Here is a 25,850-nt window from a genome sequence, read left to right as displayed (position 1 = left end):
GCCATTTGTAAGTGCATTTCTAAACAAACTTTATTCTCAGATGTTGATTAAGAGTAGATATTTGCAACACCTTATTTCTCCCAGCCACTGATATTTTTTCTTCCTTTCTTGTTGCTGTATCAAGTACCCACGTATCTGAGCTTTTATTATTTGCTTTACAATCTGAAAAAAACAGTAATACAACCTCAACATTTATCCTTATGGTGGCAATAAACCAAAAAAACATCGCACCACACAATCTTAACTATTAATGCAAGAAGGACTGAACTATTGCTTCAGGAAAATTCTTACATTGTACACATTTATAAAACACACCACCAAAACACTGACTTGCAGTTGTTTGTAAAACTGATTTTAGTACTTCAAAAGACATTTCTACTAGAGTCTTTCAACCACTTAATCTGTTAGAGACCAATGAGATTCTGACTAAGCACAAACACTTCAAGAAAATAATAAGCAGTCAAATGCTACTACAGAAGTGTATTTTACATGGCTGCTATTACCATGTAAATTTTTCTCACTAATTTTTCTGCACTTATTTTCTTCAACTGTATCCTGTTCTATCTACATCAAGAAGAGTTACTTTTATATACCTGTATGTTCTATACATAGAAACTTCGCACTGTACATGGAACAAACAGTAACTGCAGAGCAAGCATGGAACAGGATTCTGCAACCAAACTGATAAACCTTTCCTCATAGAGGAAAATAAAAACTAAAACAAAACCCCAAAACACAGCACACTACTAAGAAACACTCCAATGATATAACTCAACTGTATCAGTGGGGGCTAGATTAAAAGTATTTTTATTTTTTTTCCCCTCTTGCTTTCTCAAAAAAAATGATGAGGTGTTTGGGGCACGCTTGTATTTATTTGCGTTTGCGGGTTCTTGGTTTTGAAACATATGCCATCTTTATCTAGGTTAAAGGCACGAAGTCCTGATATTTGAAATATTTATCTAACTATCAGTGAAACAACTACTCTTTGATGGAAGAAAGCCCAATGCACTGTTTGTTTCATTTGTTACAATAACACAAATAATTCCAGAATAGCCCTATGAAAAATGTAAATGCATAGATAAATTAAATATGCATACCCACCCTGAGACATGCCTTCTTATACTGATGAACATTTGATGTTAACTGCATCTTTTGAAAACAAGAAGTAGTTACAGAGAACTACTACCTCCAAACATTCAGCTGCATTTTTGATTTTTTGAAACTGTTTCACTCTGTTCAACTGTTGAATTGCATTTCAGTGATTTCAGGAGAATTATTTTCAATTTAAGGATGGAAGGTTTGAACCTAACAAGTGATGCCTGGAAAAAAAATGAGCAACACTGGCTACAGCATGGTAGACGAGTTATTATTGTTAGAGTATGAGTTATGTGGAGAAATACTATTCACAAATACAGACAATAAATGCTTTTTATAATTAGGAAGCCACATTTACATATTAGCAGTGTAAAACTGGGAATATTTTTCTTTAAAACACCTGAAATGTGCAGTCTTTTTCACTCCAATTAAAAGCAATATTTAATGTCAATCAAATGTCCCAGTGTTCTAGAGTGCTCTGTAGTATAGGCACTTTAGATGCTTCATATAAATAATGAAAATTTTTTTTCACAAAGTAAATTTCTTAACCCAGAAATGATTAAAGGAAAATAAATACTTGATGCTCTGTGATACAACCCTTTTTTCTGAACACCTACAGAGCTATCACAACATCAAGCATATCCGTCAGGCTCCAGAATGCACTTGCACTTGAAAAGAGACCACAATACTTTTTCTTTTACATTTTCCTTAACGTGTACACTGCTCTGAAGCCATTTTATCCAAGAAGTCAATAATAACACATATGACAAAAACAGTCTGGTTCCAGGATCCTTAAGAAATGGCAGGGGTTTAAAGGATACAACTGCTCTCCAGTGGGGAAAACTGTGTCTCAATCACCCAAAATACACTAGGAAATACATTTTTTTCAGTCATGCATGGCAGTTCTGGGCCACAGCCCCAAGCTATGGAGACATTTAAAGCCTAGCACTACAAAAGCAAGAAGCCCACAGTACAAACAAATTCAAAGAAAAACAGCTCGAATGGAAAAAAGAACGTAGTATGAGACAGACAAAAAAGTAATGTTCTGATCATTAGTATTTCACAGGCAAAATTTCTGCCTCATGAACATTCCAGACAAAGGAAAGCTATAACAAAAGCAGCTTAATTTCTTTCAAAAATGAATTGAGTTCAGGATTGATTTAGAACAAAGAGAGTCATAGTTTAACTAACTTGGCTGGAACATCAGCATGGAGAATTACCCTCACTTATTAGGCGTTAATATATAATAAATGACATGCCAATTTAAATTTTATTATTATTTTATCAAAATGTAATAATTAAATTTTATTTAAATAAAACAAATATTTAAATAAAAATTAAAATTTTAAATCCAGTGACAGTAAAATGATAAATTGACTACAAACTGTTAACTACAATTCATATTGATATATGAATCTGACAGTTGACATATTAACTGTCATAACATCATAGATTAAGAGAATTTTGAGAAAAATGGTTTTTACGTGGAAAAATATTTTATTAAGTCTCCTCAACCTAATGCCATTAATAAACTGGAAAATTTATTTAATGATATAAAAATATCTGCATTTTAAGGTATGCAGTAAGCAAATCACAACCATTAAATAGTGACCTCAATCTAAAGAGAGTTTACACATGCATTTTGAATACGCACAGTCTGCAGAAAAATTTTAAAGTGCCTAAAAGGAATTCAGGAGCAATGCTCAGGTCACAAGTGTTTAGACAATCCACCCAAGCAAGCCTGTAGGGCAGTTGTAAGATTCGAAGTTGAAGGGTGTTAGAAAACTGTACATTAACTGTATCACAAAGACATTTTAGGGAGCTACAGAAAAGGGACATAAAGTAACTCACTGGAGCTCAAGATACAGAGCTGAGGTGACTGGATCCAGAGGCCTATTTTCAGTTGTCCAGAACTAGAACAACTAAGCAGTTTAAAAGACTTTAAAATTATCAGAAGATATTCTGACAGTTCTTACCGTGCTACAGATCATTTGACAAGTAAATCAATTACTTATGTCCTTGTCATGCCATTTCTTGAAATACCTGGAAACATGCCTGCATTCTCTGAAAACAAAATTTTGCAACCTTCATATGAAATAATTTTGATTTTGAGTGCTAAAACATGCCTCCACCTTAACTGGTCAGTCAAGAAACTGAAAGATAAAACTTTTGTAGAAATTTCATCCCACATTACCTAAGCAAGTTATTTTTCGTTCTATGCAAAGGAAAACCAAAGATGGGATTAACTTTGTTTTTAAATAAGAGATCTTTCTATGTGTCAGTACTTTGGAGGAGCCGGTAATGGAGAGAGGAGATGAAAAATGTGAAAAGGGAGGGTAGGATGGTCACCTATAGAGTACACTCACTTGGGTCACAAGAAACCTTGGTTCTAATACCAGCCAGGCCAGATGTCTTGTACAACTACTGTCAAATTAAGTAACCTGTCCTGTGTCTTAATTCTTGATGTAAATGCACATAATACTTCCCTGGCTCACAAAGATTTTGGAAAGGATTTTATCCTTCCAGCGACTGAGTTAACAGCCAAATACACTGATGAAAACCAAGTGATTTCTTGGCATTGTTGAACATCCTCATCCATACTCAATATGGTTCTTCAGATTTACTTAACATCTTTCTATATTAAAAGCAGTTAGTTCCCATTTTCCAATGCATTAAAGTCAAATTATCATATGGAATAAACCTCTTTATATATGGTGTTGCTAGAAACACTTCAGACAAAGGAAATACTCAGCACAACTGATTTCCACAAGGAGGGAAGAAAAATCAAAAGCATCATCCTCCATAATCAATTTGAAATTACACCGAGAAACTAAAACTTAACTTTACGTTTTAGTTAAAAAAAAGTTTTATACGTGATTCCTGAGTCCTCCAAACACCACTACATTTAAGGTTAAAAAAGCCTATTTTATAATGACTGTAAATCTAACCTATATTTCACAGGAAACATGCATAATGCATCATATCTTTGGTATTTCACTTTTTCCACACAGAACACTCTGTCCCTCTGGTGTCAAAGGATAGCCAAAATTCATTACAGTTCTTCACCAGGCACAAAGTCATATTTTATAAATTTTAGATGTTAAGATTTCATTAATACAGAAAACTAAATTGGCACACAGCTTTGAAAAAGAGGACAGTGCAGCCAGCCTTGAAAGTCCTTGACAATGTGCATGCCTACCAAATGGAACACTGACCAAAATTAAAGACAGGGAAACCACAACACGGACTTTGCTACACGTGTGACATATCAGCCTACTGCTAATTCATGGGATCGTGACTCCCTCTAGCCTGTTTCACCAAAACCACAGCTTGCCACTGCTGAACCGCTGAGGCAGCTGCTCTCAGGGCCACTAGAGAAGGCATATAGCATCCTGACAGTGATTCACTATAACCCCATTGCCACCACGGTGATTGCAGCAACAGCAGCACCGACACGCAAAGCACGAGGCAATCCTTTACCGACGAACTAATGCTTACCGTCTGAAGCTAGGACTGAGCCTCACACACCTTCAAAAAACAGACAGCAGTGAACAACCAGTATGAAAACTGTTACCTTTACATACAGATACTTTTTCCAATGGCTTGAGACAAATTCAGAATAAAAAGACATTTTCACCCCAGGATGATTGGACAGTCAAATTAATTGACTCCCTGAGGTAACGAGGCAACTCATAAATTCCTGGATAATGATGTTACTCCATTACAATAAAGAAGGTAGTTCTGGGGTGGGGGTGGTTTCTTTGACTTTTTCTCAATAGAATTCTGTAACAAATAGAGGAAAACCTGCCCACGCAGTTACAGTTTGTAACTCATGCAGGTTATCAAGTAACCTAGTAAGACCTGCAGGAAAGATTATCTCTCATGAGCCCGCAGTGTTGTGCTAGCCACTACCAGAAATGGGATGCTGTTAAGAGAACCACCGCTGGTCTTGCATAATATGACAATTCCTGTGTAACTATCACTGCATGCAGTTTGTACTCCAAACACTATATTTGTACAAAAAGCTAAAGCTTTTTTTTTTTTTTTGCCTTTAAGCTCTATCATTTCTTCAAATAGGTTCATCATTGGAGAAAAGAGGTAAAAAAATACAACTGAAGACAGAAGACTGTATTACTGATAGCAGTCTGCTTGGCAGCAGCATGTGACACTTCACGCTGACAAAATCCAACAAAATAGTATCTCCAACACGTTCATCAGCATTGCTACCTAATTTTTTCATCAAATGACTTCATGATTATAGAAGCAAAAGCTTCATGCAGAGGAAGTCAATGTCATTTAAATTTTACTTTCTATGTTCCAAAAATTATTCCTTTTTGTTCTTGAGATCTTATCCAGTCTCAGTAGCCCCAGTTAATATCATCTTTGGAAAATAATTTCACACCTTCATAATTATTCTACATGCAAATGGTGGCAAAAAAAATCCTACAATATTTAAGACTTATATCTGCACTCACAGTGAAGGTCATGATGGCTCTGTACCTTTGTTAGAGTCAAACTTTCAAAAGAAAGCTGTCTTGAAGGGAAAAAAAACAACCAACACACAAAAAAACCCCCAGAGTTGTTAATTTTCTAGTCCTTTTCCTTCAGACAAATCTTAAAAAACCCCAATAAAACTACTCACCAGCAGATACAAAAGTCTGAAATGAACTCTTCAGCTTTCATTTTGAAAACCTCAAAATTATTATTGGTATCACCATTAATCTTTACTTCACTAAGGATCATTTTAGCAAATACGTGCCAAACTGGTTGCCCAGACTCCCCAAAGATTTGTTTCAGAATGGTTTTCTACAAAGTACCATGGAATTCTGCAGTTTTCAGCATGCCCTGCAGTGCATTAATCTTTGCTTAACATGCTCATTTGGAGTCTACACATGACTAACAGTGATAATCATGAAACTCTTCTCAGTTTACTGATATGAAAAGGCAGGACGTACATTCTGCTGTATAACTTGACAGGGGAAGAACTACCAGCAAGAAACTGCCTCTGCAGCACACCCTTTAAGCACAATGCAACAATATTTTATGCCAATCAACTGCATTTCCTCTTCAAGTGACACAGTAGGAAAGAGACTGCAGCATCGCCCACGGGAGGAAAGGCGCTGCAGCATGACACTCAGGTGTGTGTGATAGAGATCAAGCTGCTTTGCAACTTAATTTCCAGAGGGAAAGCAAGAAAGATGAAGCTGAAAACCAGAAAGCCATCAGTGTGATGTCTGGATTAATTAACATTAAACAAAAAAAAAAAAAAAACAAACCCCAACTTTATCACAAAAACAAAGCCCAAGGAAGTATTATTCATCAAACGGATAAACAAAAGCAAAAGAAAATATGCTAATGTAGCATTCAAGACAAAATTTTCATTAAAACACATTTGATCACTGCTAGATTTTGACAGAATCCTGAAAAAAAGAAATATACAGTTATTGTTTAGCTTTATAATACATCCCATCGCAAAGTGAGTGTCCCAAGCATTTAAATAACAATTTAAAACTGCCTAACATTAGACAATCCAAGGTAAATAAATCTCTTAAGTGTGAATAAACACAACAGAAGGAGCAAACCCACTATGATTCTTTTCAAAGAAGCCAGAAAGCCAGTCCTAAAATGACAAAATTTCTTTCACAAAGAAAGCTAACTTAAACCCCTGGAAAATTACTAATTTAGGGGAACATGTCTTGCTAGCTTTCCAGAACACTTGACTTCAGTGAACAAAAAAAAAATATTGATCCACTGCAAAACAAACAACTTTAAACAGGATGCCTGGCTTTCTGGCACTGTTAAAAGCAAAGCAACCTACCTAATTAAAGGAGTAAAGTGGCTTGAGATTTTACACAGTACTGCAGTTAACTGATCCCCATACCAAGACATTTTGCCATCATTGATAGACAAAATAAATCATTTAACTGACAGCAAGATATGCCTTTTTTTTTTTTCTTTTCTGAAACACTCCATACCCCATTGGAAGCTAACACATCTTCTGTCTCATCATCTTTGCTCTCGGCCTGAATTTCAAATGGGTTTCCTCCATTACAGTACTGCTCAAATAATGTTACTGTTGTTGAAATTGCTGAAGCAGGCTGCTTACTAGGTGACACAGATGGGGAACGTGACTGCTCCATGAATTTAAATTCCTGTTAATAGAAATAAAGTACAATTTTAATCATCAACAAGACAGTATTATTATGACTCCAGTCCCATAAAAACAGGAAATAACAAACTTGTGGACAATTAACCTGATATGAAAACTTTCAGTCAAAGCTTGCTGTTTATTTAAACACGCTTTTCACATTGGCTCATGTTAACCTTGAGACTGGCAATCTTATACTGCTTGTCTTTCTAATTTTAGCAGGTTTTGGTTATAGCATGCAATACATCTGAAAATACTCGCTGTCTAGAACTATGTAAAAACTAAGTGGGTTTTTTATTTCACAGAAATTAGGAGACAGAACTAAACCTGAATTCTATCCAAAAATGTAGTTTTCTTTATACAAGTTACCATGTAATTTACTAAAGCTGATTTTTTTCATAATATTTTATTTTTAAAAAGTTCTTTTCAAAACTTACTCCTTTTCAAACCCATTTCACACAGTTTCTGATGGCTGAGTGCACAGACTTTTGCAAACATACAGACTAAGTAGGGCACATAAGGTATGGGTTTAGACTTCTTTTTTCTAAAAACCTTACCTCAGTTGACATATTTTTATATATTAAGCTCTAGCTATTGATCTTCATAAACGGCAAAATGTATGTTACCATTTATCTAAAGGTTTAAAGATCAAAATGTATAAAGCTAAAAGGACTGCAAGGTTAGATTTGTTTATTTAAATAAATGTTACTTTCTGCCGTTTTCTACTGATCCAGTGCCTTCAGCAGTATGTATGGATCTATAATCCCATTTCCCTATTAAAAATCTTATTTCTTTTGCTACTGGATGCTATTGAAGGGCCCTCCTTCCTTTTCCCTCTGTGCTATTACTGTCCCAGTAGCTTCTTGCTTATTTTTATAGTTAATTCTACAAAGACTGCAATATTATCTTTTGCTTGAGATTGCTTGGCTATATCCATTTTTGTACTTTAGTGATAGCTTGAATCAAAGGCACCCATGTTTCATTTGGCAAGACAGGTGAAATTCATCCACTATGTGCTAAAATTCACAAAAATCACTTTAGGACAGCACGTGAACTTGACCACTGAAGTTGAACTTGACCTTCCAGTTGAACTTGAGCACAGAAGAATTAACTTTCTTTTTTTCCTTTCCAAAAGAGCCACTATTATCCATATTTCCATAAACAGATGCCAAAATTGGTAGAAGCTAGTGAGCGCTCCTGTGACTACTTTTAGGTACTCATCTTTTAGCATCTTACTTTCAGATAAATAATTTAGAAATGGAAAAACTGACACAGTAACAGCACATTAAAACACGAAAAGACTAACATTACGCTTACAACTCTAGCATCTTCTGTAAACTTCTACCTGCCTGAAACAAGAACACTACTGTTTTAAAAGCATTTGAACCTTAAGTTTCCAATTATTATGAAGTAAAATTTAGGGGGGGTTTAGCAGCCAATAAAAGCATTTGCACAGTAGTTCATCGATCTTACTACTACTCAGAACATCTGGACTCTTAGCTATTGAAGTATTAATACATTTGTATGTGTTATTCATAGAACGTACATGAAGCTGCAGAATACTAAAGCTTGATTTAACGGGACAAAGTTCCCAGGTCTCATTCTCCAGAAACATTCTTAATTCTTCTAGACGGGTTCTGAAATGAACAAATTAATACTTTTAATTGGCAGCAAGAGTACATCAGGAAGTAGACAATTATCTAACTTATTCAGTGAGAAACGCCTTCAAAAACTGTTTAAAAAGTCACACTCTGAAAAAGATATTTAACTCATTTTTTCAACTGGCAGACCACTTAAAAGCTGTAGCTACTAATACAGTTATGTTTTATGACACTTCTGGAGAAATTCTTTAAGAATGTCCATCTCCAAAATTTGGAAACAAATTTTTCTGTCAAAGCCAATAGAAATTATAGTGGAACATCTATGATTATGCAGCAATACTGACCTTTCTTCCTCTATGTAAACCATAGAAAGCAAAATAATATATACACTTTATTAACAGCACAACAGCTTCTGTAAGCCCACACAAGACAGATGCTTCTTTCAAACACACTGAAGCCAACAGGTAGCAAAGGGAAGTAGAAAGAATTAATGTTCTACAGATTTCTCAACTTTTTAGAGAAGAAAAAAGTTAAATGTCTATTAATCTCTTACGCTATATTTTTCTTAATAGCTTAACTTTACCTTGGTACTAATATAGAAAGTGTTACTAGGGAAAGATAATCGAGCCATTACATCTCTGCATTGTTTCTGTTATGTTTTTAATCATCAGAAAAGCCTCTGTTCAGCCATATGCAGAAATACCTTTATTAAGTCTTTTTGCCCCATAAGCAGGAACTCATACAGGAAAAGACAGCAATGAGTGTTTATTGAGATCACACTGCTGTATCTTTTTTTTTTTAATATTTGAAATATTGTTTTGTTTAACAAGTATCAGTTGGTAAATTATGCACTGGGTTTCTAATTAGGCAGTAAAATGTTCTAGAAATACCACTATTTCAGTAATCAACAAACTATTATTACCACTACAATTAAAATTTTCTTGCCTCAGCAAGATGAGTAATGTGTTGAATTATGACTACAGTTTTCTTTCTCTATTTAAATTCACCAGTTAAATGCAAATAGGCTTCAAGGGCTATTTTCACGGCACTAAGTACCCATAGTTTGCAGATCTTCTCACAGTAAAGCCAACAGAAACAACAGATAAGAGATGCTGTGAAAAAACAGCATTATGGATTAAAATTCTTTGAGAGGAAAACCAAGGAGAAAGAGTCATAGAAAAGCACACATTTAAAAGCAACGCAGCACCAATTTTTGTATCATTTCAAAACTGAAATCAAGGCACTGACAAAGTACTTGGAAAAATGCCATTCATTTTCACCAGCATACAAGTCTGGAAAGGGGCACACAGGGAAGGTCTGATGCATTCATTTTCTGAAAAGGTTTAGTGATCAAACACACCTTTTTTACAATCATATTGGAACAAAAAGTAAATTGCATTCCAAAAATTGTTGTCCAAAGACTGATGTTGTCTGCCAAAAGCTCATTCTAATTTTTGCAAATAATCAACTTTTACCCAAAAAAGACTTCATGTATGCTCTTCCACACTTTTTGAATTACACGACCAGTTCATTTGAATGCATTCTCTGTTGGCAGTTCTCTACAAAAACCACACCACCCAGCATGCCCCGTATGTCAAATTACAAGATCAAAGAACTGATTACTCCTCGAATCTGAGCATTTCAGCTCTATGTAGCTTTTATGTACTAAAGAATCCTTAAGGCAAGACGCTTACATCTCTTTATATAAATCAACCTGAGGGATATAGCTGGGAAATAAATTTGTTTATATTTTTCCTTCTGAGGATGAAAACATCAGCCAATTAATCTTCACAATACCCACACAGCATAAAACACAAAAAGTATTAAAAGGTTCACATAATTTGAGTCATATCAAGTATTTCCTTTTATTTTTACAAGAATTACAAAAAGCATTACCTTAATAAAAAACACAAGTTATTTTAAAAAATATATTAATTCTAAACATATACCCATCAATGTTCCTTAATCTTTACTTTATTCAAAGATAATTCAGAAAATTGATTAATATGATTCCCTAAGCTATTAAATAGGTCATTTAAACATAAGCAAAACTATAATGGTCAAAACTATGTTTACTTAACCAAATGGGGTATTATGTGGTAAGTCAGTGTAGTACAAGACTTAGGTAGACCAAAACAGCCCTTCCGAACACAGAGCTGTAAGCTCAGTTTCCAATTCAGTTCGGAGTCTGGAAATGCTTTCAAGAAATAAAGATAGGTGGCAAGACACTTTAATCAACTCTTCTCCTGACAAGACATAATGTGCATCCGATTAAGGCTCAAGCTTTTCAGACAATTGGAACCGAGGTCTTCATCAAGTGTCCAAAAGGAAATCCCAGCTACAAACTACCACAGCTGGAAGAAATTCCAAACATGCTCTAAGCTTCCAAATTTAGATGCTGTCTCATGTTCTCCTGACGTGATTTTCATAATTTACGAATTTTAGACAGAAAGTCTCAAACCAAATGGGTTTGGATGTATTAGTTATATGACAGCTCCCATACAACAGATCAGGACTGGAAAAGTGTGAGTTTCTTAGAGCAAGGAATGCTGTATTTCTTTTCATATTTTCCTAGCTTTTTACACCCAGAAAGAAGATAAATGCTAGATAGCTAGAATGAAAGAGTTGTCAATCATCCAAACCAAAATGAGAAATCAAAACAATTAAAACAGACAAGTCTTGAAGCTGTCATGGCTATATATCATATCTCAGGTCAGAGACTACCTGCACATGACAGCATATATGACTGGCCTCAGATATGATAGTAGGCTGAAACATAATCAGATACTGCCAATGAAAAAACTATGAAAACACAACTGAAAAAGACGGACTCAGTGCTAGACTTCTAATTTGATTAAGACAAAACTGCATATTGAAAAAAAAAATTCATAGATACACATGATCAGCCCTTTTTATGTAATGGCACAGAAAAAGCAGCAACAATTTTGCTACGAACTATGGGCTTCAGATGCATTCATCCTCAGAATCCCAGGAGACAGCTTGAGAGGAACCTGAAAAAACACTGAAATTGTACACAAAATTTTTGATCTTTATCTGGCTTGCCTGCTGCAGAATAAATTTTCCACAACCACAGTGGATGCAAAGGCTTCTATACCCTCTCCCCTTGTCCAAGGTTCAGAGACCTAGTCTCATCATGAAACATATTCCACTATCTAGCAACCTTAAAGCAGGAACATTATGCGGTGGAATTCCTTTGGAAAGCATTTAAAGTTAAACCCAACAAAAATAAATGCCATTAGATTCATCCACTGCACATTAGTCTCACCTGTGGTATGTTTTGAAATAATTAACACTTTGTTTTCTGATAGATTCTTGCAAAACTTCAGACTTACTGCCACAAAATTCTTCTCCAACTTGCATCAGCCTATAACAATAAAACAAAGTTTAGAACTATTTAATAATACTGCTGTTCCAACCTGAGTAACAAGCCTCAATCACTACCATGAGCATACATGTATCTCCATAAAAGCAGAGCATCAACATTAAGTTGCAAACACTTCACTCACTCCACAAAAGTCCAAGTTTCTTTCCTCCAATTCCTATCACAGTGTCCCATACACATAGAGAAAAAGAATCATAAGCAAAATAAATGGCTTTTTGAGATCTCATCAGGGCAAGTTGTACAGCTTAGCCTGAATCCATCATTTTATTATGAAAACAGAAGGATATAATACTGTACAGGTTAGCAGTAGCACAGGATTTTACTGCTCTTGACAAAAAGTGCCTTTAAAAGCTTTTAGAAACATCAAAATTGTCAGATCTGCACATCTGCAACCTTAAAGGTGGACAACACCGAAATCATATAGCACTTAAGTGCAACTTGAGCAGCAGCAAAGCTACCTCTTCCAAATACATCCTCATAAACTCCCACGTAAAGAAGTGTTCTTCAAACTATCAGTAGATATGAACAAGGTTGGCCTCAGGATGTAAACATCAGTCTTAAGCAACTGTGCTGTCTTATCAGAGCTCAAGTTTGTGCACATCTATTAAGTGATCTTATGACCATATCGGTATACCTGCTGATAACATCAAGTACAAATATGAAGTCATCATATTTGAAGTTAGACAGATCTGTTCCCAGAAGATATGTTTTCACTTTCAGTTGAACATCCTACAAAACACAAATGAGTTTTTACATACTTAATACACTAGGGGCAAAAAGGTGAAGGCTCAGCTACCTGGTTCATTAGCACTTTTTAGTTTGTTTACACTTATTACTTCTTTTTGAGATTTAGAGTAGAACTCCACTTTCTGTAACATGAATGATTTCTCACTGACCTTCTATAATAATATTACAATCAGTTTCTTTAACATTCTGTAAGACAAGGTCAATCCTAGATGCTTTATTGTCACTCCAAAAACAGAGCTCTGGATTACAATTCAGCCATGTAAAAGGTTTACTGCTTTTTCATCATACATTTGGGGTCTCACTGCACATCAAACTGATCCAGCAGTCAGACCAGGAATACTGTGAAACCAGGCAGGTTTGCAAGACTTCAGGTTCTCCATAGCTATGTTTATACCAGAAACATAAAGCAGTATGACTGTGCTAACAGAAAAAAGAACATGAGAAGAAAATAGCTTGTGGGACAGCACACAGGTTGGGAGAAGCAGAATCAGGCTGAAAGTCTTGTTTCTATATTTTGGTATCTCTCCTGAGTTTCTAAGCATAACCAGCAAGTAGCAACTGAATCACAGACATTTCGTTTCCATGGTTTTGATATATTTAGCTCAAAACAAAGCACTTTAAAACAAAATCCCTGGAGAGATTTCTCAAAGAGGATCAGTATAAATATAATTGTAATTAATACTGGGATGGTAATGGTGTGTGTAAGATAAATATTTAGGAAAAAAAGAAAGAAAAAACATACCTGCCATATTCGCGAAAGTCCATGTTCCAATTTCTTTTTTACATAGTTGCGGTCAAAACTATTCTCTTCAGTTCCAACCACATTGCTGCCATCTGAAACTGATGGTGAAAGGTATTGTAGATATTTGCAAAAGCCTTGAAATGTATCTTAGTTTTCTACCTGTAACGAAACTTCTGCCTTAGTCATTATCATATTATCCACTATGCAAACTCCAGGAGAGCTCCATTGGTCTAAACTTTTGAAAGGAAATTAATCAAAAGCTTTCCTGCTCTGCATTAGTGTATAATAGTTATATGTGCTTTATTACTTTTATGTAAACAAGATACCTCACTCAAAAAAAAAAAAAACTCAACAGATGAGAGTAACAGATACTGGTATTTCAAATACAAAAGATAAAGTTGAATGCTGAAGTTAGCACTGCTTATCTTCTACAGGATTCTCCAAGATGAACTTAAAAATTTCAGAAGCAAGATTTTTAACTTCCTGCCCCAATAAATTCTGTCTGCAGCTCTTGAGGAAAACTACTGAAATTTTTCCCATGAACTATGCAAACAATATAGCATGTTTTTTCTTTTTCTTCCTTATATTTATGTTCCTATGTTAGTCATGTTAATCTATGCTTATGCATGAGAATGTCAATCATATAATCAGATGTTTTTCATTTTTCCAAAATTGTTTTATTTGATTCTAAAACTTTCATTCCCACAGTACTGGCTCACTTTCCAAAAAAGTACTTGTCATACATGCTAAACTTCTCCTGTATGAGGTGTTCTCTCTCCCCATGGAGGAAATATATTTTATTTCCATTTTAAAAAATAAAAGGTAGTATTTCATATGTAGTTTGTGAGCATACAGTTGTGGTTATGCTTGCAGTCCATGATGGCAGTGTCATGCAGTTTGCTTCACAGCCTATAACTCACCACAGGAAAGCTCTCTCTTAGCCAGACTATACATACAACCTTACCCACGATAAGAAAACTGCTGATCCCAACAAGGAAAAAAATTATGCCTATCCTTTAAGACCAAACCATTTAGTGATTTGACATAAAAGGTAAAAATATACAAAAAATATTACACTGGAATATTACAAAGTGTACAGCCCCCCTTCCATCCCATCATTCAAAAGGCTGCAAACACAGAATTGTCTGTATACCCCTAGCATTGCCATGCAGCTCAGACCTGTCTTTCCATCTCTTCTGCAACCTCCAGCTAGTTTTCAGCACTTGAGAAGACTATGCACTCATGTTCCTGGCCCTGCTGGTCTCAACCCTCTACCTTCATGCACAGGCTCCCAACTCAAAACCATTTCTCTCCCTTACTCCTGATCCCAGCGCATACTCTCAAAAATCTCCACCAAGTCCCAAGCTACTGTTTTGCCCACATCAGGAAGTCTCCTCCCTGCTGCCCGGAGTCACAGGAACAGGCAGCATAAAGCCCAGATCCAACAGGAACCCAGAGAGTGATCCCGAGAAAACTAACTAACTAACTAAATGAACAAATGGAAGTGGAAAAGACAGTCCCTACAATTCAGGTCTACTTGGAGAGAAAACAGACATGTCTAACAGACTAGGGCATGTCTAATGTTCTTGCCTTAGATTACATTCCTGAAAGATGATGAGGCCGTTTTTACAACCTGTTGGACTTTGTGACCGGGCAGATACATCACTGCTACAATGCAGACATGCAGGTAAAGGAAAGAGCAGAATGTTTAACAGCTCATGTGACTGCCAGTAGTGCCTTGGTCAGCCCTAACTTGTGGAACACATCATTTGGAAAAACAATTCCTTTCCAGCATCAACAAGGAATTTGGAAGCAACCCAAGGCTATGGACCGAACTGCCTCAGTGGGATTACACGCAGCTTCCATGCAGAGACACAGCACTAAAGCTGTGAAGCACGCTCAGCTGTTAAACTGTCACGCTGCCAGACAGCTCAGGTGCAGCTCCAGCAGCTTCTCATTCATGAGCTGATCTCAATGCAGGGGCAAGATTTTACATGGTCATTCAAAACTAGCAAGTACAAAAATGCCACCTGCATACTAAATCCCTGTCACAATAGTGTTCCTTAGATGGTAACATGCTACCAGGACCACAGTAAGAGCTAATCCTGACTGACCTTTGCAGTTCTTCATCAGTAGGCTTCATAGTTTTTTTTCTGAAAAGCCTCCTGGCTTAATTTCACTTTCCTCAGAGAGAGTACCAATTTTCCATATCTAATTTTGCTGTCTACTGAAGAAGAGTCCAGAGCCATAAAGAACCTATGTCTGCCCTCCACCTGCTAGCGCTAAGAAATTTTTTGTCAATAACACAAGTGCTCTTTCCATGTCAAGCCTTGCCCTGAATCCAGACCTTGCAGATGAATATTGTGTAAATACCATGAGCACCTGACTTAAGAGCCCAGTAAGGAATAGGAAACCAGATACAAGACTTTAATCAGCCTCTTCAGACGTGTGCAGAACAGACCTCCACAGTGCTGTCTGGCCTATTGCATATTTAAGAGAAGGAAGGAAAGAGTCACTCACTGAACAAGAATGGTTATGACTGGTATCAGATACTGATTACTCTATTAAACCAAATTATGAAAGAGCACGGCATCGTTTGACCATGTTGTGACCGTATTTACTTCACATCATCCAGTGCTCACTGTCAAGCGAGCAGTTTTCTTCTGTAACAATCACTAATCCTAAATAGCACTTACCAGTGTCTCATACTCCCAGTCCTAAGCCAGACTCTCTTGTAAGTAGAAAAGCATATGCATCTTCCTTCTCCCCATCAATCACCTGTTCTCTGCTTTGAACTTCTCCAGAATGTTTCTCAGAACGAGAACTATTTGCATTTCACATGCAAACAAAATTTTAAAAATTCTAAATATATATATATTATCTATGACCTATTATATGGATGTTTATATAAGCACAATTAGAGGCAACAAAAATATGAACCCTCCAACACCTGTAGCTCCATTTAAATTAAGCAAATGTGGGGAATATGGTTACTGAGAAGGACGCTGGCCTTGCTTAATTTCTTTCAAGTGGAGATATTTGGTTTGTCTGGACATGTTATTAAACTATGAACTTTATCAAACACCGAGGGAGCTTCATGTGCAAGCTAGGGATTATGACAGTGAATCCATGAACGCTACCAAGGAGAATCTTCAAGCCAGTTGAGTTAAAATTAGCCTGCTCACAAGGCTCGACCTCTAGAATACAGAACCAGTACGGTACTATTTGCAGCCAGAATATAAAAGCTCTGGTACTTTCAATTAAACAACTCCTCCTCACAATTAAAAACATAATAAAATACATTCCATAATTTCGGCCTATATTAGGGATAGATATTAATTTCTTCCAAGCCTTCAAAACTATGTTCAACTCTTTCATGTTTAAAGTCATTGAGACTGCTTTTGCAGGTTGACTGAGAATTTACCCTTATTACTCAAAATGAGAAGATAAAAGGCTGCTTGATGTGAGAACAGGACTCAAACACAATTCCATAGTATATCTACTGTTGCAGGGCACTCAAAAGAAAATTTTCTTTATGAAAGAAAAATCATAAAATAAGTATTTGCCACTGTATACGTAAATTTTAAATTAGTAACTATACCTAAATATTCTCCTCTTCTGAAAGCAGTAACTCTGACAAGTACATTTTCAAAAGTGATTTATCATGGAAGATTAAACAAAATATAAACAGAAAGAATAACCCAACTAGAGAAACTCTAAGCAGATTTATCCTTTCTCTGACTATATGAGTAAACAAAACCAGCTATCTTAGTCACAACACGCTCCTCAGAAGCTTCTACAACTCTTCTATGCTTCTGCAGAGGTAAGCCAAGCCTAAACCAGTCAGTACCTTTGACCTGTTCTCAAGAGTAAGACCATAGTCCTTGTCCTCACAAACTGCCATCTATGAAGGATTGGTTAGACAGAGTCATATAGATGCTATTGTTCAATAAAAATACATGCAATATACCCTCCGGCAATCTCCTAGTGCTCCCAGTTTATGGCCAGTCATGCTAAGACTGTTTCCAGTCTTTTAATGGACTGTACTGCAGCTAATTTCGCACATGCAAACATACGAATTTAGGATAATTTGCTTGAAAATCAAGGATTGGACAAAGGTCCACAAGCATTTACACTTCTTGCTTTGAAGAATTTGGAACAAGTAGCAGAATACATAAACATTCATGATTTCACATAAAAATAAGAATTAGAAGCATCCAGGAGTTATTCTTCTAGATGATTGATTTAAAAACAGCAATTTTCAGGTTTCTCATTATTTCTCAAAAATTTGTAAAGGCAGCCTTCATTCATAAGAAAAGGTTTTTGTTTAATTCTTACTAGGCAGAGAAGGAAAAAAAGAAAGAAATCAATCATATCACTGTCTTCTAGCTTCATTTTTTGAATACCAAGCAGGTCTTGCACAGAATTTATGCAATATGATAAATGGAATTTTTTAGAAATTAAAATTGTTGGAATTAAATTTACATCTTAAATACTCTTATCCTTGCTTTTCAGTGAATCTATTACAGCTATTACAGTGTTACTAACTTTTACCGTTAGGACTACACTTGTGAAATCAGGAGTTTAAATGCTATAGTGATCATTTTATGGCTCAGTTTCAGTTTTTCTGTTAAATTAGTGTCTTGGGAGTACATGTGAATTACATCAGTGTCACAGTAAACTTTATCATATATTAAAATCCAGCTGAACCAGACAGTGTCTTGCACAAAACAATGCAAGTTCAAAGTTTGCTTTGCTTTGAGCAGGGAAGACAAAACAACCTGCACAGGTCCCCTTAAATCTCATTTTTTTTATTCTATACTACAAACACAAACAAAGCTTTGACCATGACCAACACTGCAATGGAAAGTTTTTCAGTAAGCAGTTTAATTCCAGGAATTAAAACCTTTATCACAGCACTTTGCTGTTTCCTATGCTAACAATAAAAATCACAGAATAAGTAGCAGTTCATTAAATGTGACATAGAACTCATTTCATGCTAATTTTCAGTATGATTGAACAAGTCCTACATATGAACACTTAATTCTATCTTTCCAAAAGCACATTAGGGCAATTACTTAAGTGTTGTTCTTGATAATTTATAATTTATAAAACTATCAATATAATGTATTTCACCATGATTTACTGCTACTCTGTTATAACACTTCAGTAACCTATATCTCAGTAGTTCCTATTTCATGAAAGGTACTAAAGTAAGTCTTATGCTTTAAAAAATTTTAGGATTGCATTTTTATCTAGAGATAATTATCTATTTGCATGTAGTTTATTCAAAATAAGCGGTGTATGTGTGTGTGTAATTAATTTTTTTAAAAAGTAATCCCCAAACACCAGTCCACTACAACTGAAAGAACAACTGCAAATTCTGAATTCAGTTCCGGGGAGGGGGGGAGGGCGGGAAGCCTCAATCTCCAAGAGTCTCTCCTATAAACATTATAAACAAACAAACAACAAAATCCTGTTGCGAAAGCATTTTCTATTCCATTTTGCTCTTCAATCTCAAACTAGGCTAATGTTCAGAACATAAATAAGCAGAACATTTAACAGTATAAAGCAGACACACCTCTCAGAAATGCAGGACAATTATTTACAAGCTATGTAAAGTACATTTTAACATCTGTAACAGGCATTAATAATCACAATTACGTGACATACAATCTAGATGAAGTGCAGACTCTTACCCATAATCCATGTAGGACTTTTACTCTTTTGGATAAGCTTCGCTATTAAAACAGAAAGAGGTATATCTTCTAAATCCAGCTTCTCACTTCTACAGCTGCATTTGTGCCCTCAGATCAGAGTCCCTTGACCTAGTTAAGGTACTTCGTAAGACTGCTGACATTAACCAGCACAATGAGAGAAAAAAACTGGGACAGCCTTGTGTTCTCAAAATGATAAAAGCCAGATACATGTACAACAGTTAAGACCGCTCCTTTTACTGTTCCAGTCTGTGGGGTTTAATTGAGGGCACAATTTCAGCATAATCTCCTGAACTGCCTCCATGATTCTTTCTGACATACCCACCAATTCTACAGGAATTTCACTCTTTGGCTTTAGCACATATCACAGCTATTAAATCATTAAACACCGAATGAGACTTCCATGTATAGATTTAATAATTACTACAGCATGAGCCAGACTTTGAGAAACAGACAGACATTTGGTAAATATTTATAGTCCCTCTGATATCAAATTATACTTGTGAAATTCCCTTTTGTGTGCTTTATCGCTGCTTAGGTATTTTAAAAAGTGATTCAGTAGCTTAAATGTATTTTATTTGTGTACACTACAGCTAAGCCACGTCTCCATAAACTTAAAACACTGACTGACAGAAGATTTAATGGATTAGTAGTAAACATACCAAAACACTCTGGCACGTATTTAAAAAGTAATGCATTTAAAAACACTCATGTGACTGAATATACCACTTTATTAGGTTTAATGGCTCCTTTAGAAAGTTTTGCAGTGCAAATTATTTCTTTCTTTAGAATATCACAAGTAACCATGCTAAGGGGAACTATTTTTAAAATTACATCTGGAGCTGAGCAAGCAGTCTACTGTGATAATGCTTCCATGCAATAAACTCATTATGATACCTGCTTCATTTTACACATGCAAACATCACAACAAAATAAAAACAAAAGAAGGAAATGTAATTATCTGAAGTTATTTTATATGTAAAAATAAATATTATTAAGAATGGGCAATTCACTCAAAACTTCAGAATCTTTCTTCACACTGCATCTCAAAATTAAATATTTGAACACTTAATTTTAATTCAAATATACTTATAAAAACTCTCATCTGAAATAACTGTTTCAACAAATCCACATTTTTCTAATCTTTTTTTTAAGATTCCACACAAAATGGGAAGGACACTCTGAAGAAAGTATTTTCATTATTTTTTTTAATTTAAAGTAGTAAGACAATGGTAATTATCATAAATTTCATTCTTTTTAAGACTTAAAATCTATAATAAATCTGATGTTTGAAAGAAATGTTGGATTTCAAATAAAGTGTAGGAAGCACAGTGTTCCAAGATGTGTTATTTACTTCTATTTCCAATTTTTTCCCCTTTCTTCTTATAATGTAACATAAAGGTTAGAAGTTTTATGCAAATCAGGCAAGGAGGAATAACTTCTAGCAGCAACCCTACAGCCCTTGTCCCTTGACAGAAGCCTCTTGTTCAGAAAGAAAACAGCAAACCTATCTGATTCAAATGAACAGGAGTTTTGCTGTATCTTAATATTGTAAATGTCACGCTCTGCCAAACACAAGTATCTTGGGTTAGTGAGGAAATAAAGTATGTCTTCAGACATTTTATATTGATTTAGAATATGTCCATCAAAATGTACTTAGGAGGACTCAGACAACAGACAAAGGTTTTGTGCTTCTGTCCTAAAAACACAAACTGGAACAACAATAAATGAAAATCAAAATTGTACCTTAAATGTTTGCCTTTTCCTGTAAGGGTATCAAGAAAAATGTGACTGTATCTTATGATGGAGTCACTAGTGGAGATGATATACAACATTCAGGAAACTGGATTTCCTGAAAATCACGACGACAGATCTACAACAGATTCATTCCCTATTGTTTCAGTCACCTTTCCTAGTACACAACCCAGTATCCCAATCTACTAAACTTAATCTGCAGTGAAAATTTCAACATTGATCAAAAATTCTGAAATTTCACGCTGGTCCTATGTTAAAAGGAAAAATCCTCAGATTTTGTAGTCATCTACCATAGCCGACTTCCAACCCAGCAATAAGCACTGTTTAAAATAATATTGCTTATATCTGTATTAATGGCACATACACATATTAATTAAAAAATGAACCCTATACTGAAGACTACAAAAATCCAGTGAGTACTTCAAGTCCTTACTGCAGGCTATAAGCAGCAATGCTGAAGGCACTGGGTCAAGACCACAGAGGTATTGACACACAAATTAACAGCTTAAGCACAAGAAAAATTATCTCCAAATATCAGAAGTTTTGTTTCCAGAAGAATTTCTTACCAGAAGACACAGCTGCTGCCTCATCTTGGTCATGATTCTCATGCCACTGCATTGTCCGGTAGTAACTGAGCATGACTTCCCAGAGGGCTTTGCAGAGATCAGCAAGGCATGGAATGTAGCTGTCTGATGTAATATGCTACAGAAAAACAAAATCATATTGTGAAACTTAACAATCGTGTTCATTTTTTGCAGAGGCAAAACAAACTATACAAAAATATTCATACTGCTGAGGTGCCTGACATCCATCAGTTTCCTTTTCAAAAGTATTTGAGAGCCAACAGATGCCTGACTTTAGTCAACTAATCAAACGCTGTCTAGAAGTGCAAAGGTCATTTGTAAATGCTTCCCCACCCCACCCCACCTGCCCACCAATTGGCCCATATGTTATCCAGCTTTTACATTTATGGAACAGCAAGGCAGGCACAGAAGTCAAGCCATACAGTCTAACGGTCAGTACATCTCACTTAAAGAGGGATGCAGCCACCCCTGTGACATGCAGACACTGTGTCAGTTCAATGATAGAGATACTTGTCCTTCAGCAGCACATAGAAACCGTCCTGGCTGGTGCCCCATTGGATTGAATGCTGTATAAAGAAGCAGTTTAAAAACAAACCAACCAACTTAGATGGCAGCTGTCCTACCACCCCAATCCACCCTGCTCCAAAGAGCCAATTGTGATTTTAAATATTCATTAGGTGAAGAGTACCAATTTTATCAGAGAGATAGATATCCAGTAGAAATATCTAAGATGAGACTGTCAGGTAAAGGGATGAACTCAAGAAGGGGTCTTGATTGGTAAAGAAAAGACTGTAAAATATACTGCTTCTCTGAGTGGCCATGGCAAGTCACCCCTATCTCACTTGCTGTGAAGAAGTACAGTCTCACAGCTTATAAACAAGGGCAAAGTCCAGCTGCACAAATGTGATTTCAATTCCATTATTATTTAAACATTCTCAGAGAAGTCCGAAAATTAATTCTTCAAACTTACAATGTTGTAGACAACAGTTTAAACTTTCTCATTGCTGCTTCAGTGTCCACAGTTGACTTCCACAAGGCTAATTAGCTTTTACCATGTGGGTACTGCCTACTAACCCAAAAATGTATATGCACGATGATTCAAAGTTTTGGCATTACAGTTACAACAAAACTTTTCAAAAATAGTAACAGCTTCTGCAACAGTGATGTCAACATAACTACCAAAATAATAACCAGGGACTCTACATAGAGCAAACCCTTTACCAAAGCAATTAATTCCCTCTGAACTTCACCCTCATCCATTGATGTAACTGTGGCTTTCTAAACCCTGAGTGTCCTTCCTGAGCAATGAACTGCAACAAAACTTTTATCAGCTTGAGTATTATATTTGTCAGAGAATAAACATTAGACTGGATAGATTTTTTCACAAATGCAGATGCATCATTTACACCCCTCCTACTTTTCAACTTTCAGGTAAAAAAAAATAAATATATAAACTCCCTATCTTTATTTTCTACTTAATCATGTTCACTTGCTTCCTAAGCTTAAATAATGTTCCTGGCAGTAGCACATAATGCCCAAGCCATATTCTCCTATACTCTGCTTATGAGGAAGGACTCACAAAAACTGTTCTTCAGCAATAGATGTCACTAGCAAAAGTACCTGGAGGCCTCATATTAATCGTTATGCCTTTCTGGTTTGTTTGGGCTTTTTTAAATGAATGTTTTGATTCTGTTCCCTATCAAACCAGAGATGCCTCAAGGATATAAATTAGGCATCCTGGACACATAAACAACAAAAAAAGAGAAAGTCAACTTCTTGGTGCATAAAAAAAAGTAACAACTGAGAACACTTCTTTTCTAAAACATCCTTTAATTGAAGTGTTGACATACATTAGTGACTGCATTATTGAAACACTTTAATCTCGGATACTACAGACCTTTGCTAACAATGGAACAAAATAGAGTAATAAGTTTATCATTTAAACAGTAAGTTGTGATGCCATTTCAACAACTGTTTCACAATTTTCTCTGCCAAGTCACCAGGCAAGGTTACTTGTACTGTATTTCAGGGCTTTTAGTAGCTATAAAATCTGCACTTTGGCTGTGCAGATCACTATACTTGGAAGACATACTGGTTTCCAGGTGGCCAGGAAGATAGGATCACTTACTAAATACCAAGATAATTCCATTTAGGCTAAGGAAATAAACAACTGAATTTCTTTGAACTTATGCTAGAATAGAGAAAAATCAAAACTTGATGATTAAGCAGATGAACTCTCCCCTGCTTCAGTAGTATTTAAAAGGAGAAAGGATGTAAGAGTTACAGCATGGCTTATTGCTATGAAAATAAATGCTGAACAAGGGAACAGTGACTCAGAGTGCACAGGCACAGAATTTACATATATGCCTAAGACTTACTGAAAACAATACCACTTTTTTAAAAACCCACATCATCATAAAATCCAGTATCTTTTCCAGAAAACAAACAAAAAAATCAAAACAAAATAACACTACAGTGCCCTACTACCCATGTAAGTGGAAATGAGCTAAAAGAATTCATTTAGAAAGATTTTTAGAAACACAGAACAAGAAATGTGCCCCAAAAGGAAAGCTAATTTCATATAACTTCCATTGTTTAACTAGAGCAAGTACTCCGTAAGTACTCATACATTAAGAGCTTCCTGGCTTAACAGTGTAGACGGACTGAAGAGGGTTCTCACTGGAACTAGACACAGAGAAAGAAGGCTCATATTTTAGTCTTGAACTTTATTCCCTGACAACTGAACACAAGAGATGAAAATCTCTTGGTATTTTTTCCACAGGAAGGTAGAAATGGAATTGCTATGATAATCCAGCTTATTCAGTGCTCTGATTTCACAAATGCACTGCAACAGGTAACAACGAGCACTGAACAGCCTGGTTTGTAACAGAGACCAAAATTTCCCTTCTGCAGCCTGTCCGTAAACACCTAACTGTTACTAAGAAAGTAATGAAAAATGAAAAACATCAGTAAATTTCAAGCAAATTACAGCAGTATTCATAGTACATTACAGTCGCAAAGTTTGAGTACCTCCCTTTATACAGACTGACAGATTCACATAACTAAGAAGCATCTCATGAGAGTTTTGCAGAAGGAAAACCAAACAGAAATGATGAGGTAATTATTTTCCAACCATGCAAAGCCACTCTCTCTTTGTGTTACAAAATGCGGTATTTCCAGTGATCTGAAAGATCCTTCTGCACTGTAAAGGGTAAGGATCAACACCAGCACACAACTGCACTTTAGAAGATGTCAGAGAGAGCAGTAGTACTGTTTGTGGGTGTAAATAAATGGGCTTCATATCATAAACATTAGCACAGAATGAGAAATGAACTGAAGAGCATACAGAATTATAAAGCTCAGAAGAAAAGTGCATTAGAAACTAAGAAGTGAAAACAAAACCACCCTCTGAAGACTTAAATCAGAAATATGATAGGGTTGCAGTCCAGGGAACAGAAATTAGGGTTTACTGGCTTTCTTCAACTAGAATCCATTTCAGTGAAGTACAAAAACCACCCATCTGGAACCTTACTCATTCTGTTCATTAATACTTCTGTCAATTTCTCCCAATAAATTAATTTGCCACAATCTACTTTCACTCATATGAAGGCTCTTATTTTACGTAAACCTTTTAAGTCAAAGGGGCACTTCTTTCAAATGAAAAGGTTTTCAAAGCAGATGTGTTGTTTACTAGTTGAAGCTACACAATCCCAAGAGATTTGAGAAGTGAAAGAGCAGAAAATGGATCAGAATATGAACTTTAATCTCCTTGTCACTATACTTTGATTTCATCGATTGCAACTGATAGGGTGTGTCCTTGAGTTGATGAAGTATGTTGCGGGCTTAGCCTGTGACTGAAACAAACATTCTGATGAACATTCAAGATAAAAACATAATTTCAAGTTTTAAATCAATGTTAGAACCACCTAAAATATCTCACACTCTTCCTCCCCACCGCCAAAGTTTTACAAAAAATTTTGGGTGTAACAGTAAATTACAAGTGAAAGAATTAAAAAGAGTGAACTAAAAATACTACTCAGATTACAGTAATTAATTCT

At 35.7% G+C, this 25,850-nt stretch overlaps 1 protein-coding gene across 5 annotated transcripts in view; it reads right to left on the bottom strand.

Moving 5' to 3' along the window:
- Positions 1-25,850, bottom strand: part of VPS50 (VPS50 subunit of EARP/GARPII complex) — a 93,086-nt gene that overhangs the window by 34,914 nt on the left and 32,322 nt on the right. For 4 of the 5 annotated variants that reach the window (XM_080383777.1, XM_080383779.1, XM_080383780.1 and 1 more), the window contains 6 exons: positions 21,775-21,910; positions 13,737-13,834; positions 12,882-12,976; positions 12,131-12,229; positions 8,790-8,880; positions 7,071-7,247 (listed from right to left, as the gene is read on the bottom strand). In XM_080383777.1, coding sequence (XP_080239903.1) covers positions 7,071-7,247; positions 8,790-8,880; positions 12,131-12,229; positions 12,882-12,976; positions 13,737-13,834; positions 21,775-21,910 — 696 coding nt within the window. The other variant, XM_080383781.1, reaches the window with a different exon arrangement.

Source organism: Falco punctatus, assembly GCF_963210335.1.
Source record: "Falco punctatus genome assembly, chromosome: 4".
Taxonomy (NCBI): domain Eukaryota; kingdom Metazoa; phylum Chordata; class Aves; order Falconiformes; family Falconidae; genus Falco; species Falco punctatus.
This window is presented reverse-complemented; position numbering and strand designations above follow the sequence as displayed.